General features: G+C 48.6%; 1 protein-coding gene across 3 annotated transcripts in view; it reads right to left on the minus strand.

Annotated features, from left to right (window-relative positions):
- Window positions 1–14,434, minus strand: part of PKDCC (protein kinase domain containing, cytoplasmic) — a 55,784-nt gene extending 41,350 nt beyond the window's left edge. For 2 of the 3 annotated variants that reach the window (XM_080408627.1, XM_080408625.1), the window contains exon 1: window positions 13,662–14,433. In XM_080408627.1, coding sequence (XP_080264753.1) covers window positions 13,662–14,324 — 663 coding nt within the window. In that variant the 5' untranslated portion in view covers window positions 14,325–14,433. Of the gene's footprint in view, window positions 1–13,661 lie in introns of all 3 variants that reach the window. The other variant, XM_080408626.1, reaches the window with a different exon arrangement.
- Window positions 14,435–14,458: the final 24 nt, after the last annotated feature.

Genomic DNA, 14,458 nt, shown 5'->3' on the forward strand with positions numbered 1-14,458 from the left:
CAGAAGGAGCTAATAAATGAAATTAATTTTTCCTCAACTCATCTGTTTTGCCTGTGATGCTAATTGCTGAGTGATCCCCCTGTCCTTATCTCCACCCACGAACCTCTCAATGTATCTTCTCTCCCCTGTCCAGCCGAGGAGAGAAGCGACAGAGCGGCTTTGGTGGGCACCTGGTGTCCAGCCAGGGTCAAACCACCACAAATATTTAAGAAAAATAAAATTAAAATATCCATGAATGTAGAAACTTAATTGTATCTGAGGAAAATTAGTTTAGCCTATGCAACACATGGCTACATAAGACTGATTTTCTGCTTACAAGACATCACAAAATAGCTTTAATGACGTTTCCCATAGGACTACTGTTTGTGCATTGAATGGCAATGTGACACGGCAGCTTGAAAAGCGATGGAAATGCCAAAACTTATCTTTGCCCAGCCAGAAATTGCCTTTTGCTATACTTGATGGACTTCTGTGTGCAGTTATCGGTAAGAAGGACAAATACTCCAAAATATTAGCTGCCAGTAGCCTCTTCAACTTAAAAGCATTTAAATGGCAATTTCAGCTATGCTTTTGCAGCTTCTTGTATTTGCTTTCCATTTGCGTGATTAATTTTCACTTGCACAAATAATCGCACAAGAAGAACATTTAAAGACTGCGGAGGAGAGATGTCTTGCTTTATATGGAGCAGGACAATGTCTGACAGGGTGGAGGGGACAGACTTTTACAAACTCCCTGCCAAGCCCTGGCAGAGAGGCAGTTAAATGAGCCTGATAAGGATCTGATTGCAACTTTCCAGCCAGAACAGCATGCACATGAAATAAAATGAAATGTAATCTCTGCCCTCAGTCAAATAAACCATACAGTAAAAGGGGTCTGTGTGAAAATGCAGCATTAAAAAAATGCCCTGCTGCTATTCCTCCGCTGCCTCCTCTACTGCCGCGAGCAGATTCGAGTATCAGGCACATTCTTACGGCTTGTGACCCTCCCAGACAGAAAAGCAAAGACCACACTAAAGTCAGCAAATACAGGATTTTGTTATGAACCACTCTGCTAGCTCTGACTCTAGCTGTCTACTTTTAAAGGAAAAAAGGGTGCCAAAAAATGTAAAACTAGTAAACAATTTTCCTTTTCAGTGTACAAATGGCGCTGTATTTCAAAACAGCTGCTTAAACATAGACATTAACCTAAGCAAAGAGCGAGAAGATTTTATTTTAAAACATGTCGAAAAGATTTTGGCATCGATGAACAACAGAGAATTTGTGATAGATGCCAACACAACATTTGAAATAGGAAAAGAGACCTTTCTCTTTACTGCCACAACCATAACAAAGACTGCAACAGCAATCGCTTCTTAATCTAGAGCCATTCAGACCAGACTTGGGTTTGTTCCTTTTCTTTTGTGACACCATTTTTGTGCAGCTTATTGACAGGAGTTAAATCTTTGTATGCTACAAACTATCTTAAGAGGATTGCAGCAGCACAATTCTGTTCAAGCCTTCTGAACTAACAAAAACCAAAATTAAATAAAAATATTTAATACAATGTATACCTTTTCTCAGAGACAAACTGGATTCTGCAGTTCCTATTACCAGGTATTTCACATATCTTGTGTGTGGGGGCAGACTAAGAAGGCAGGACAGAGCTTGGTAGGTTTGAAAACCCTCAGTTCTGAGTGTTAAAATCTAACATCTGTTTGTGCATCATCTGCAGAGTTCAGCTCTTGTCTTTAGCACAGTAACACTATCCATTGGGGAAAAAGCCGTAAGGGAAATTAGCCAGCAATCTAGACTGGGAAATGACAGTATCACAGTAACTGTTGGTTCACAGTAACACTGAACAGACAAAAAGGTATCAGTCTTCATTAGACAGTCTCAACATTTGTGAAAACCATTCCAGGAATAGAAATACAGACGACAAAAAACAAGTACATAGTCATTTGATTATAAAAACATACTACATACATATCTGCACACACAAAATACTGGGAAATTAGACTTATTATGTATTTATGTGCACATGAACACATAAGTAGAAATTACTTACAATATTGATTTGTGTCTATTTTATCTCAATCCATGAATGCCAATAGCAATAATAATGATTTAATTTCTTCTCAGAGAGCTGGAACTTTGCTCGTAAGTAATTCTTTCATCTTAGTATCCAATTTGTACCTTGGCAAAAGTCTTCACTGCCCTGAATATCTGAGTATTCGGTGTATATTTTACTATATTAATACCCACTTAATCACTTCAGTCATTGTGGAAGCTTAAATGACCTGATCCAGTTTTGGTTTCATACTTAAATTGCTCTTTATTCTCACAAGAAAATTTTCTTGCAAGAATACTGCTGAACTTAATCAATCTTACAGGCTGAAAAACACAGTACTGAGTAAGTTAGTGCAGCTCTAACTCAAAAAATATATAATCTAACCTGAACTCTTTATTGCTTTTACTTAAGTGAAAGCTCTCCAGATGCAGTGTTATTACATAATTATATAGAGTTATAAAAGCACAGAAGTCTGAGATATAAAGGATTTATTGGGCCGCATTTATACTTTTCTAAATGAACTCCTGAAACTAAATGCAAAAATGCACATGTAATTACACAGCCATATTTGTACATGCAATTACCATGATTACAAACTGGGCAAGTCCCAACAGCCAGTTAAGCATCTAAAATGGTTATATTCATCCCCTCCTGATGAACCGCCACCCAGCATACAGATGTTACAAAATACAGAATATATATAGATGCAAAATATTACAAGACAGTAATTCTTAGGCCTTTCATTTAAGAGGCTTATTAAGACACAGAAACAAGTACAGAGGTACTGCCCAAAATACTTCCTTTTTTCCTTCCTTTTGTTTTTGTCCAATCCATTTTAAGGTCTGAAATGAGACAAAATGGTTTGTATTCCCAGACAGTGAAGTAAGAAACAGATAGCTGGATGCATACAATAACAAGAAAAATAACCACACGGGGAAACTGAATATAGCTGGAAGCAAAAGATGAGCCAAAATATCTCCTCTATCTGAAATTCTATTAGGTCGGACATCATTCTCAGTGTTGCAAAGCTACACTTTAGACATATTCAAGCATGATGGTTTTCATACGCTTTTTCAGCATGGTTCCAATTAAATGAATGGAAAGAAATACAATCCCACATCTTTTTGCTATCTCGAGTCACTGCATTTAAATGCCACCCCAATATATTTTTGTGTAGAACCTAATAGCAAACAGTCACAATATCGGGCTGTCTTTCTGTCTGTTTAGAAGAACGTATGCCAGATATGAAATGTTGGTCTGTTCTCACATTGTGTGCCGTAATTCATTTCTAGTAGCCCTGTTTACCGAATCCTTGCCTCAGTGTTTGGATTTTCTCGGTCATAAAGGCTCGGTCCTGCAATAGTCTTTAAGCACCCAAAACTCCCACTGACTTCAGGAGTGTTTAGGCACGCTGGGCACACAGGGTCAGCCCCCACAAGCATTTATATCGCATTGTAGGCGCCCACGTCCCTACAGCCGGTCAGTTCACCTCCCTTTACAATTCCCTTTTACTACAAATTACGGGGACAGAGGTGCCCCTTTCAGAGAAGCTGGTGCAGCGGGGGGAGGGCGAAAGCAGAGGTCAGCCCCTACACAAAAGCAGACAAGCTTGCTGAATAAAAACACAAAATAAAGGAGCTTATTAAGCTGTCATCAGCAGGGTAAGTCTGTGCAAACAACGAGCCCTCCTGCATTAGCACAGGCACCCTAGCTGGATTTTCAGAAAAATAAATGTCAAGCCAGAACCTCCATTGAAGTGTTACATTTCACCTATAGAGACTGCTCAGTCGGGACCAGCAGGACTGGCCACCATGGCCAGCCAGGGCCAGTAGGACTGGCAATGTCCCACCAGGGCTCTAGCCCCCGGCTCGGCTCTGCCAGGCGGCGCCAGGATCGCTGCCCTGGCGACCGGGGGGCAAAACACCCCTCTACGGGTCGTCTGAGCTCCCTAAGAACTACAACACATCGTGAATCTCTGCCTTGCTAGTTCTTAGCCCTTCATGTTCACGGTCTTTAGGTTTTCTCTACATCCACTAAAGCTAGAAATTTCCCCGTTTTCTTTAATGAACGTGAAATTTCCATGAGTCCCAGAGCGGGAACTTGGAGAACACTATTACCAGCTGTAATATAAGTGACAGGCTCAACTGCATTACACCAAACATAATTTCTAGAAATCTAATTCTCTTTTATCTTAAGTTGGCCTTGCCCAAACTTACTACAGTAAGGCCTAAACAGTGCCCACAATAGAAAAGTGAAGCTAAAAAAAAATATGACTAATCTCACTGTTATGATGAGCAACAGTAGTCACTACTTGCCATGGCCTTTCTTTTCAAAAATACATGGACCCGGGGTTACCTAATCAAAACTGGTTTGTGTCAAGATTTATTTTGTAGTGACTGGGTGCCGAGGGGAAATAAAAAGCTCCCACTGACACTGATAGCCATTTGATGAGCCATTCATTTGAGCTGCTATGTGTCAAAACGAGAACAGCACATTCTAGAAGCTCTTGCTCCTTTACTGCTATCAAAGTGAACGTAGTATTTTTTATTCAACCAGTTCTTGGATTCACCTTTCATTCCTGGAGCACTGGGATAATTCCCTGCAAGAGCAGGAACTCCCAGCAGTGCCCAATACAGCCAAGATTTACCAATATATGACTGGAGATGTTCATGTCGCTGTAAGATCTATTTATGCCTTGGGTTTTAAGTACTTCCCTTCCTTGCTGATGGTATATGCATATATAAAGACACACAAGCACATATATGTGTATAGATGACATATATATGTATATGTGTTTCTATATATAATGTATACACTATATTTGTACCTATATTTTTATGTTTTATACATATTTTAAAATATATTTTAAAATATTTTTATATATATTGCCACACCTACTCAGCCCAAAAGCATCTGCAAACCTGTAGCATGCATCTCCCTGGAGAAAGGATGAGTTCCCTGAAAGGCCTAAACTTAATGAATACTGATCCAATATCAACCTTCCTGCTACAGGATACATAGAGATGTTGCATTAGAAGTGAATTGATTCTCCTCACTGAAATCCAGCAATCAAGCCCTGCCAAGGGCACAGCTTCACTGGAAACAGACTTTCACAGAGGGCATCCCCAGCACCACACAGAACCTTTTAAGAGTGGGACCAAAACTGTACGCTGACAGCTGTGAGGCAGGATTTCCTCTCCTGCTGGATACAGGAATCAAGAGCAAGCAGTGGGCAATTCAAACGTTAACCTCTAAATTCACAGCTCTGCCTAGGGTTTTATTTATAAACATATTCTAATGATGAGCAGTAAACTCCAGAAGAGCTAAAAGGTACAAGAATCTCATACCTGGCACTGTTACTAAACATGGAAGTTCATTAACAGAAAAATTGGAATTTATTATTTAGAAACACACACACACATATATATATAACCTTATCTGTTGGCATATCCAAGGATATGTCCATACATTTTATATGAAGTGTGTGTATACCTATGCATATACATACCATACCTGCTGTTCTGACACATATTATGTCAGCTATAGTCTTATGATTTAGTAACATTATCTCCCTCTTACTCTCCCTGCTTTCCTTATGCTCTGGAGTGGAAAATTCTTCTACTAAAAACATTTACAACACTTTGAGTTTGCATTGCACTGCACAAGCTCAAGGCCCAACCCTGCAAATATTTAGTCACACAAGTAGCCTACTCTTGTAAAGCCTTCCAGTGGAGACAAATAGATCATACAACCATGATTTCCATGGAAAAGGGCTGATACCACTGAAGGCACAGTTCATTATCTTGTAAATAGCCAGATCAGAATCTCCACTGACCTCCATCCACAGCCACTGCATTCAGTTCCACCGCACTGCAAGTTTAACCCTTCGTTATGACATAATTTTGCATTACAAAACTATCAAATAACCTCTGTGCATTGCATGTTTGGAAAAGCTCGACTTGGATTCATTCGACCTGTCTGTATAATTCTTCTTTCTTAGGTATCCGAGTCATATCACTTTGTACTTTATTGTGGCGAGCTCTAAAATAAGCTTGGAGTCTATCTGCAGCTACATTGTCCGAGAAAAAGGCAACTCCTTCCAAACTATGTTCTTCCAAATTTGGCCTAAAATATAAAATACCCATGTCTGGTGTCTACTACCTAAACTGAGACATTCAGCTGAGTGACAAAAGCAAATTCCTTTAAAATTAGTTTAGAGTCAATACTAGTATTAGCATAGTGCCTGTGAGAACTTCTTGTCAGGTTTTTCATGGCCATCACAGAAATGAAAAATTGCAATGGGAGTTAGATGCCACGAGGCACCTACCTGAACCATCAGATGACTGTGTTGGCACAAAAATCCCTGAAAAAGACCTTTAAAAAACCCAGCTTGCATGTCTGACACAGACACTTCATAAAGCTGGGGCCCAACACCTCCAAGCATGGCCCCAGCTCACACCTCAGTCCACCAACTTTCTCTGCGTCCATGCAGCAAGCAGAGGGCTGGAGAAGCAGAGCTCTGACAGCCTTGGCATGCCCTTCCAGGAGGTCATCTCGGGGGGCCTTGGCCCACCACCACAGCCCCACCTGCCCTTGCCAGAATATGGCTGCAACCAGAAAACTGAGCACGTACAAAAGGGCACAGACAGGGCAGAACGGAGTATTTCAGTTGGAAGGGACCTACAACGCTCATCTAGTCCAGCTTCCTGATCACTTCAGGGCTCACGCCAGAAGTTAAAGCCTGTTATTAAGGGCACTGTCCAAACGCCTTTTGAACACTGATGGGCTTGAGGCATTGACCACTTCTCTAGGAAGCCTGTCCCAGTGTTTGACCACCCTCTCAGTAAAGAAATGCTTCCTAATGTCTGAACCTCCCCTGGGACAGCTCTGAACCATTCCCATGCATCCTATCACTGGATACCAGCACGAGGAGGTATACCCCACACTCGGGGTTGAGGGAGTGGGGAGTGAAAGGACAGCCTCTAAAAACCACATGTTTTCCCTTGCAATTCTGCCCCGGCCGCAACTAATTTCCAGGAGAGGATACTGATGTGGTAGAGTGGCCTTGTTCGTTCACTGTCACTCCTGTGGAAAAAGGCAAGCAGCAAAGGAGAACTTGACCCTGCCCACAGCATCCTGTGGTGACCAGTGATCTCCCCAAGCCGCTGCCCAGAACGAGCAGTGCTGGGCTCCCCTGAAGGAAACCGGATGAGGTTGCAAGTCATCAGCTCTCATAAAGGAGGCAGAAATTCAAACCAGAGTTTTCTGGAATTATTTACATGGCACATAAAACTGAGAAGCAATCATAGAAATCATTCAACAAATGATTGGGATTAGTTTTATGAATGCCGCTTTCAAAAGAACGGACAATGTAGCCCTTTTAACTTACGTGATGGCACGTGCCTTATGGAAAGCTGTTCCTGCCAACAGCTTTGCAAGTTGAACACCCTCTACCATCCCGTGCAATTCAATGGGAAAAAAATGTTACTTGGTGAGTTCAGTGTCAAGATGTACAGCTTGCCTTCCAGTGACACGAACGGTTAGACTGGGTTTGCAATTGTATCAGCCCTGCGCTTGCAGCAGCTCTGAAGTTCTTGTTAACAGATCCTTTCTTCACTCTTAAAAGCGCAGGATAACATCTGGGCCTTTTGGGAAGCAGTCTTGCAATAAAGCAGCACTTTGCATAATTCTTCTTTCCTCGCCAAACCGCATCTGTCTGCTCTCTCTGCCCTTCTCCACTCCACCCGGAGCTCCTTGGGGCTGTGGGGACATCTGTTAGCAGCAGCGAACTGTCTCCACCGAGCCATCAGTAGGTGGCACTGCCTGCTTTATTCTCTCCACCCACACAAATGTCCAGCGTGACACCTTACATCGACCACCACTAACAATTCCGAAGGATACCCAAGCGACTTAGATGCCTTATCTCCTGCAAGGTGCACCTACGGCAATGTCAAGCAGTGGAGTGACCAGGACAAAGAAGCAGCTCCATCACCACTTGCCAAGCAGCAGTGGTGGCAGCTTTTCCACAGGAAGGAGGTGGCCAGCAAGCAGTGTGAACCTGTTCTGCCACTTCAACGGGATTTGGCAGGCTCATCTGCCTGGGACCTGAAGGTCCTCTGATCCTAACGCCAGTTAAACAGGTGGCATCAGCCTGGTCTTGCACCATGTGTGGTGGCCTCCTTCATCTTTAGCCAACCTGTCCCAAGTGCAGCTCAACTGAGCTACTTTAGAAAAGCGTTAGAAGAAATTCCCAGTCTAAGATGACCCCTGTACTTGCCACGGTCCCCTACCACACATGTGGAACGCATGGCCAGACCCCAGCCAGCCCCAGTCACAGCCCGGAAGGTTAATTCTCATTAGGCACTTGGTTTTGAAAGGTTTGCTCCCAAGAGCTGTGAATCTCTGTTGCCGCATCCAAAATTCAGAATGACAGATTCTCCATGTAGTTACCCACCAGCTGGTGTCAGCAATCCCAGCACTCCTCTCAGGCGAGCAGTTCCCAAAGCTGTCATGGTCAAACTCCAGACAATTGCAGATCAAGGCTTGTTGTTGGGAATCCTGCACCATTGCCAGCACAAAGAGGATTCAACGCCCACCCGCTGGCAAGAGGGAAGAGGTCCCCGAGTAGCTGGTTTTACTGTAGCTTGGTCTCCCCCTCCCCCCTGCTTTCTGTGAAAACAACAGTGGATCATGCAAGAAGGATGGTAAAGGATCAGAACTTCACAAGTCATATGCTCCCTATGCAAATGTGTTTGCACTGGAAATTAACTGTATACCGGCTTTTTTCAGACTTGGAAAGATGGCCTACTTCCACCTGGAAGAAGCAAACTGTATACAAAGCTTTATAATTTTAATTCCCACATTAAAATTAAAACTGCCATATCCTGCTGGCTATGCATATGTACAGGGAAACAATCAGGGTAAAAGGTCTGTTAATTATCACAAGTAAAGAAAAATCTTCTTTTAAAACAGTTATTTAAAAATACCATGATCAGCTAGCACATCTTAAGACTGCTGAACCTGTCAAACAGCAAGTGATGTATAATTTTCAATATTATTTTAATCAACTAATTTTCCAAGCAATAAATATTCTCACTGTAATCACAAACATTTAAAACAAATCAGTAACAAACACATTGGAGCTAACTGAATCAATTCATACAGAAACTGCTTTGAGATTGTAACTTGGGTAATGACTCCTTTAGTGTGGATGCTATCTCAGCATCTCATCTGCACATTTTAACTTTACACTAAAGCTACATAAGCCAAATGAAACTGCCTTGCCGGGGCAGTCAGCAAACCTCCAGTTCCGTTAGCAGCTAGTGTCTTCCACTGGCTTCAGACAAAGCCAGCCCTTTTCCTTGAACGAGCTTTTGTGTTTGTTTTTAAGAAGCAGCTTCTTCTCCAATGAATCACTGTGAACTCACACTAGAAGTGCTAATAAACAGCTGTCACAGAAATAAGCTTGCACTTTTCCAAACGCCTGCAATTTCAAATCTTCCCTCCCTTCTCTTCAGCTTCAGCAACCCAAAGGAAGAAAGAACGGCAACACCCTTAATTCTGATACTCCAAGGGCTATAATTACATTATTACAGTAAATCAAACATTGTCTTTGTGTCTTTACAATCGTGCTCATTGTTTGAAATTAACTGCAAATGGTTTGATTTTCTTTTCTTCCTCAAATACGGGCAGGGAGGAATTAAAGCACACTAAATCATTTTCCCCACTAAAATGCACGGAAAGCCAGGATTCAGACAGCAGCATTTGAACTCTGCAAGAAAAGAAACCGCAGCACAGAGGGAAAGGAAGAGATCAGGCACCGCATTTGACACAGAGCGACTGCAAAGCAATTAGCGGGCTGCTAAATCCTCTGTTACCATAAATCAGTGACCCAGTTCCCCCTCTTCCCCAGTGCCCTTCATTATAAAATCAACTTTAATGAACTACCCCTCTCTTCCCCGCTCCAAAGCAAATACATTCCCACTGCAGCCTGCACCTGCCCTTCCCAGCGGCTGCCATGCCAGGGAGCCCCGGGCAACCCTGGTGCGCTGCCCCAGGCTGCGGGGGCAAGGGGGCAATGGCTCGCCACTGGCACGGGCACACGAGTGATGGGCAGAGCGTGGAAATAAAAACAGGAGGGCGAGCTGCCTTCGCCTCAGCGTTGGCCAACACGAAACTGCTCTCCCTTTTGCCGGTTTTTCAGCGTTTCTTTTGATAGACTTGGTTGGCCACATCTGCCCGACCCGAGCTGACACATCTGGCTCCTTCCCCAGGCGGAGGGCACGGTGGATATGTCAACATGCTGTCTGAAGGCAGTGGTACTTTCTGGAAAGAGCTCTTTTCCCTTCTATCATATACTGTACAATAATCAAGTCTTTTAAAAGGATGGCAAAAAAAAAAAAAAAAAAAAAAAAAAGCTGATTTTGACAAGAGACAGGCCAGAATGGGAACTGCTGAGACAGTAAAGAACAAGCCTGTTATCTTACAAACTACACTTCAGGCTGTCAGCTGCCAGAGATTTACAGGAAAACCCCCTTTCCTAGGACTGAACCTACACGAAAACTTTATTTCCAGCAAGAGAAACTCACGAACGCGCTCACCCCGAATAGCCCCTGACCGGGGCCGGGGATGCTCCGACGCGGCGGGGCGCGGGGGGACGGCACAGCCCGGGGGGGGGAGCGGCCGCCCCACGGCCCACGGCGCCCCGCGTCCTGCGTGGCTGTGCCCCGGATGCACGGCCGCCCCCCGCCCCGCGGCGTGGGTAGGCGGGGGAAGCCCCCCCGGCCTCACGGGGCACCGGCCCGGCTCAGCGGGGGGCGGCGGGGGTCCCGCCGGCCTCTGCCGCGGTGCGGGCGGCGGGCGCTCGCCGGTGGCAGCGCCGAGGGAGAAGCACCGGCCGCCTCCGTGCCAAAGCCCCCCCGGTCCCTCTTCGTGCCCCGGGCTGCCGGCTGTCCGCCAGCCCGCAGCGCGGCAGGGTGGCAGGAGGGTGGCATGTCCTTCCAGCTATTTATAGCGGCCGGCTCGTGTTCGGGTATGGCGGCAGGCGCCGGCGGGGGTAAGGAGCAAAGAAGAGGTAAAGGGCGCAGCAGAAAAGCCCCCGACCTCTGCCGGCCCCGCAGATGCTGCGCCGTGCCTGTGGCATCTGTAGGCAGTGCGGGTCCTGCTGCTCCAGTGAAAGCCGAAGCGGCTGTCAAAAGCCAGCGGAGGGAGGAGATGCTGGCGTTTGAACCGATCTCCTCTGCCTCGGCAGCAAACCCTGGACAGTGATTTCTAAGCCCCGGCCCGGCTTCCGCTGAAAACAAGCTAAAAATCAGTCTTGAGTCGGTAAAGCCTGTCCCCTTTGAGATGTCTCTTTTAAGAGAGACGCAATCAATACATTTTGCTCTGCTCGCTGGTGCCCCTTTTCCGCACCGGTTTTAAGACTCCACAGCCCCATCCCCGGCCCATACAGCCGCCCCGAGGTTTTTACAGCCCCCTTTCGAGGTAATGTCGTACCTCGTTTAGCCCTCTCTCGCCCCGCAGTGACCTGGCCCCGTGCGCCTCCAGAATGAAATATGTTAAACAAAAAGGTGGGTGATGTACGGGGGCTTGGGGCTTCTCTGATCTCAGCCAGGCAGCTCTGCCGGGGGCTGGCAGAGCCGGAGGGCAGACAAAAGAAAACGCGGTGACAAAACTGGAACGAAACTGAAAACATGTTTCTGATTTAAGTGTAATCTATTTTGAAATTGGGTGGCATGTAAATATGAAACCCTAATTAACACGCGGGAATTTTGCCCATGAGAGCATTTTCCCAGCACGGAGGCCGGGTGTTTCTCCTCCCGGCGCTTGTGGAAGCGCCTGCTCATCCTCCAGCTGCTTCAGCCCCGGCCCTCCTCGCCGAGGGACACCCCCCACCTCCCCTTCGCCTCTCCCGCCAGAGTCCACCTGAGATGACGGAACGGGGCAGCGAACCACCGCGGCTCCGCAGGCTTTGAGGCTGCGGTAGCGGTGCTGCAGGCGGCTTGGGCGGCGCGGCCAGCCTGCTGCCGGGGGTCCCGCTGCCGGGGGTCCCCCTGCCCGCACACGCAGGCTGGCTCGGGACCCCTCGCAGGCAACGCACCCTCCTTCCATTTCGTGAGGAGTATTGATCCAAATGAATATTTCCAGAGCAGAACACCACGATGGGGAAGAAACGCTAGTGCCTACCAAAACGACCTGCAACTTTAAAAACACGCACACTTCAAGCTCAACCTGGCCAATTCGCTTCCACTGAGCAAGAAAAACAATATTGGGGGGTGCGGGGGGGGATCCCCTCAGCGTTTACAACTGTAGGGTGTATTTCCTGCTGTCAGCTCAATCAGTAACGATGGCTGCACCCAAGCCTGGCTTTCCCAATGAGAATTCATCACAGTAACCAAGTTGCAGCTAACATCCTTGCTACCAGCACAGCTTTTTATAGTTTCCTAGATATTGTTCTTCCTACTTATTATAGCTAGACCTGGCACCACAGAGGAAAGATTATGGAAATAAGGAAGGAAGGAAGGAAGGCAGGAAGGAAGGATGGTTAATATCTATTTTCTTGTCATGGATAAATCATGACTACCCTTTCTTTGAACAGTATATGAAACTCGAGAGCTTTGATCGTTGGGATCTGAAGTTCTCGTGGGGGAGCTGGTACTCCTGCTGCAGCTGCTGAAGAAGAAACACAAAACTCCTTTACTCCATTCAGTTCAAAAAGCACCTACTGCGAAACCGTCTGGTCTAACGTTCATTTTTTATTCTACTGCAACTGCTCATGCTATGCGAAACGCAATAGGAATTTCCACACCAGCATTTACATCCAAATGGACCCGTTGAGATTCATGCTGATGTGTAACAGTCCTACAATGCAGCCCTTCTGGCAAGTGCCGCGGTGCCGGCGCGCTGACTAACGCGGCTCACACTCGCCCTGCCCCCGTAGGTCACCCAGCGGGCCGCTCCCGCTGCCGGGGTGCCCCTGCCCCCCGGGGCTGCGGGGAGCAGGCGGCGCTGCCATGCGGGACGCCCTGTATTTCCCACGTTTGCGAGTGCTTTTGAATCTCCGAGTCCTTCCTCACCTCAGTATTAATTTTGTTGACGAGGAGGAGCGATGGGACAGCTAACCGCCAGGCCGGCCGGAGCAGGGTGCCGGAGCGGCCGGGGGAACGCGACGCACCCCGCACTCCCCCGGCCGTGCCCCGGGCCCGGCGCGCCGCCAGGGCAAGCACTCGGCGGCGGGGGCTGAGCACCGCTGACAGTGCGCGGCTGCGGCGGAAAGCGCCCATCGACGCGCCCCCTGCCTTCCCCGCGGACCCGCGGTAGGGAGGGCAGGCGAGGAGCCGCCGTGCCCGTAAGGACATCGGTGTCACCAGCCGCCGGGCCCCACCGCGCCTCCGCGGGGGGTGGGGGGGGTGGGGGTGGGGGGGCGGGCGGGTGGTCAACTCGCCGGGGCTCCGCGGCACGGCCCCGGCCCACTGCCCTCCCGCGGGGGACCCCACCAACCCGCTTCCCGGTCCGCACCGACAGGTTGCCCGCGGCGGGGCCGAGCCAACGGCGGAAAAGCCGCGCTACTCCCCCAGCTCGGCGGGGCCCCGGCCGCCCGCACAGGGCCCGCGTACCTGCAGGACGTTGGCGTGGCGCAGCCGCTGCAGCAGGATCATCTCCTTGACGATCTTGTAGGCGGCCAGGCGGTAGCAGTCCCCCAGGGCGGAGAACTGCCGCACGCAGTGGGCGATGTCGTGCCCGCCGAAATCCACCGCCTTCAGCGCCACGGCCAGCGTGCGGTTGAGGACCGCCTTGTAGACCGCCTTGGTGTACCCCGAGCCCAAGTACTGCACGCCGCTGACATTGCGGATGTCGCGGCAGCCCAGAAGCGGCGGCTCCAGAGAGAGCTCGGCCGAGGCGCCGGCCCGCAGCCCCGCCGCCGCCCGGCCCCGCGGCCCCGGCAGCCGCGGCTGCTCCGCCGAGGTGCGCGGTGGGGCCAGGTCCATCAGGCGCCGCTCCCGCGGCCGCAGCGGCCGCCGCCCCGCCGCCGCCGCCGCCCGGTGCTGCCGGTAGCGCAGCACCTCCTCGTAGCGCTCGCGAATCTGCCGCGCCAGGGCGGCCCGGCCGCCGCCGCCCTCCTCCTCCGGCGGGTAGAGGGGGGCGCCGGGCGGGGAGGGGGGCGCCCCGTCGCGGGGCGGCGGGTGCTCGGAGCCGGGGATGAAGAGGACGTTGAGCAGGGTGCCCAGCAGGAACGCGAGGCAGCAGCCGGCCGCCACCGCCGTCTTCCTGCGCCTCATTGCCACTCCGCTGCCGGCTTGTCCAGCCCTTCGGGCTCCTCTCCTCTCGCCCCTTCCCCGGGAACCAGCTCCGAAGCTTTTCTTTTTTTTCTTTTTTTTCTACCCCCACCCACCCCCACCCCCCTTTTTTTTTT

The sequence above is a fragment of the Falco punctatus genome (assembly GCF_963210335.1).
Source record: "Falco punctatus genome assembly, chromosome: 12".
NCBI lineage: Eukaryota > Metazoa > Chordata > Aves > Falconiformes > Falconidae > Falco > Falco punctatus.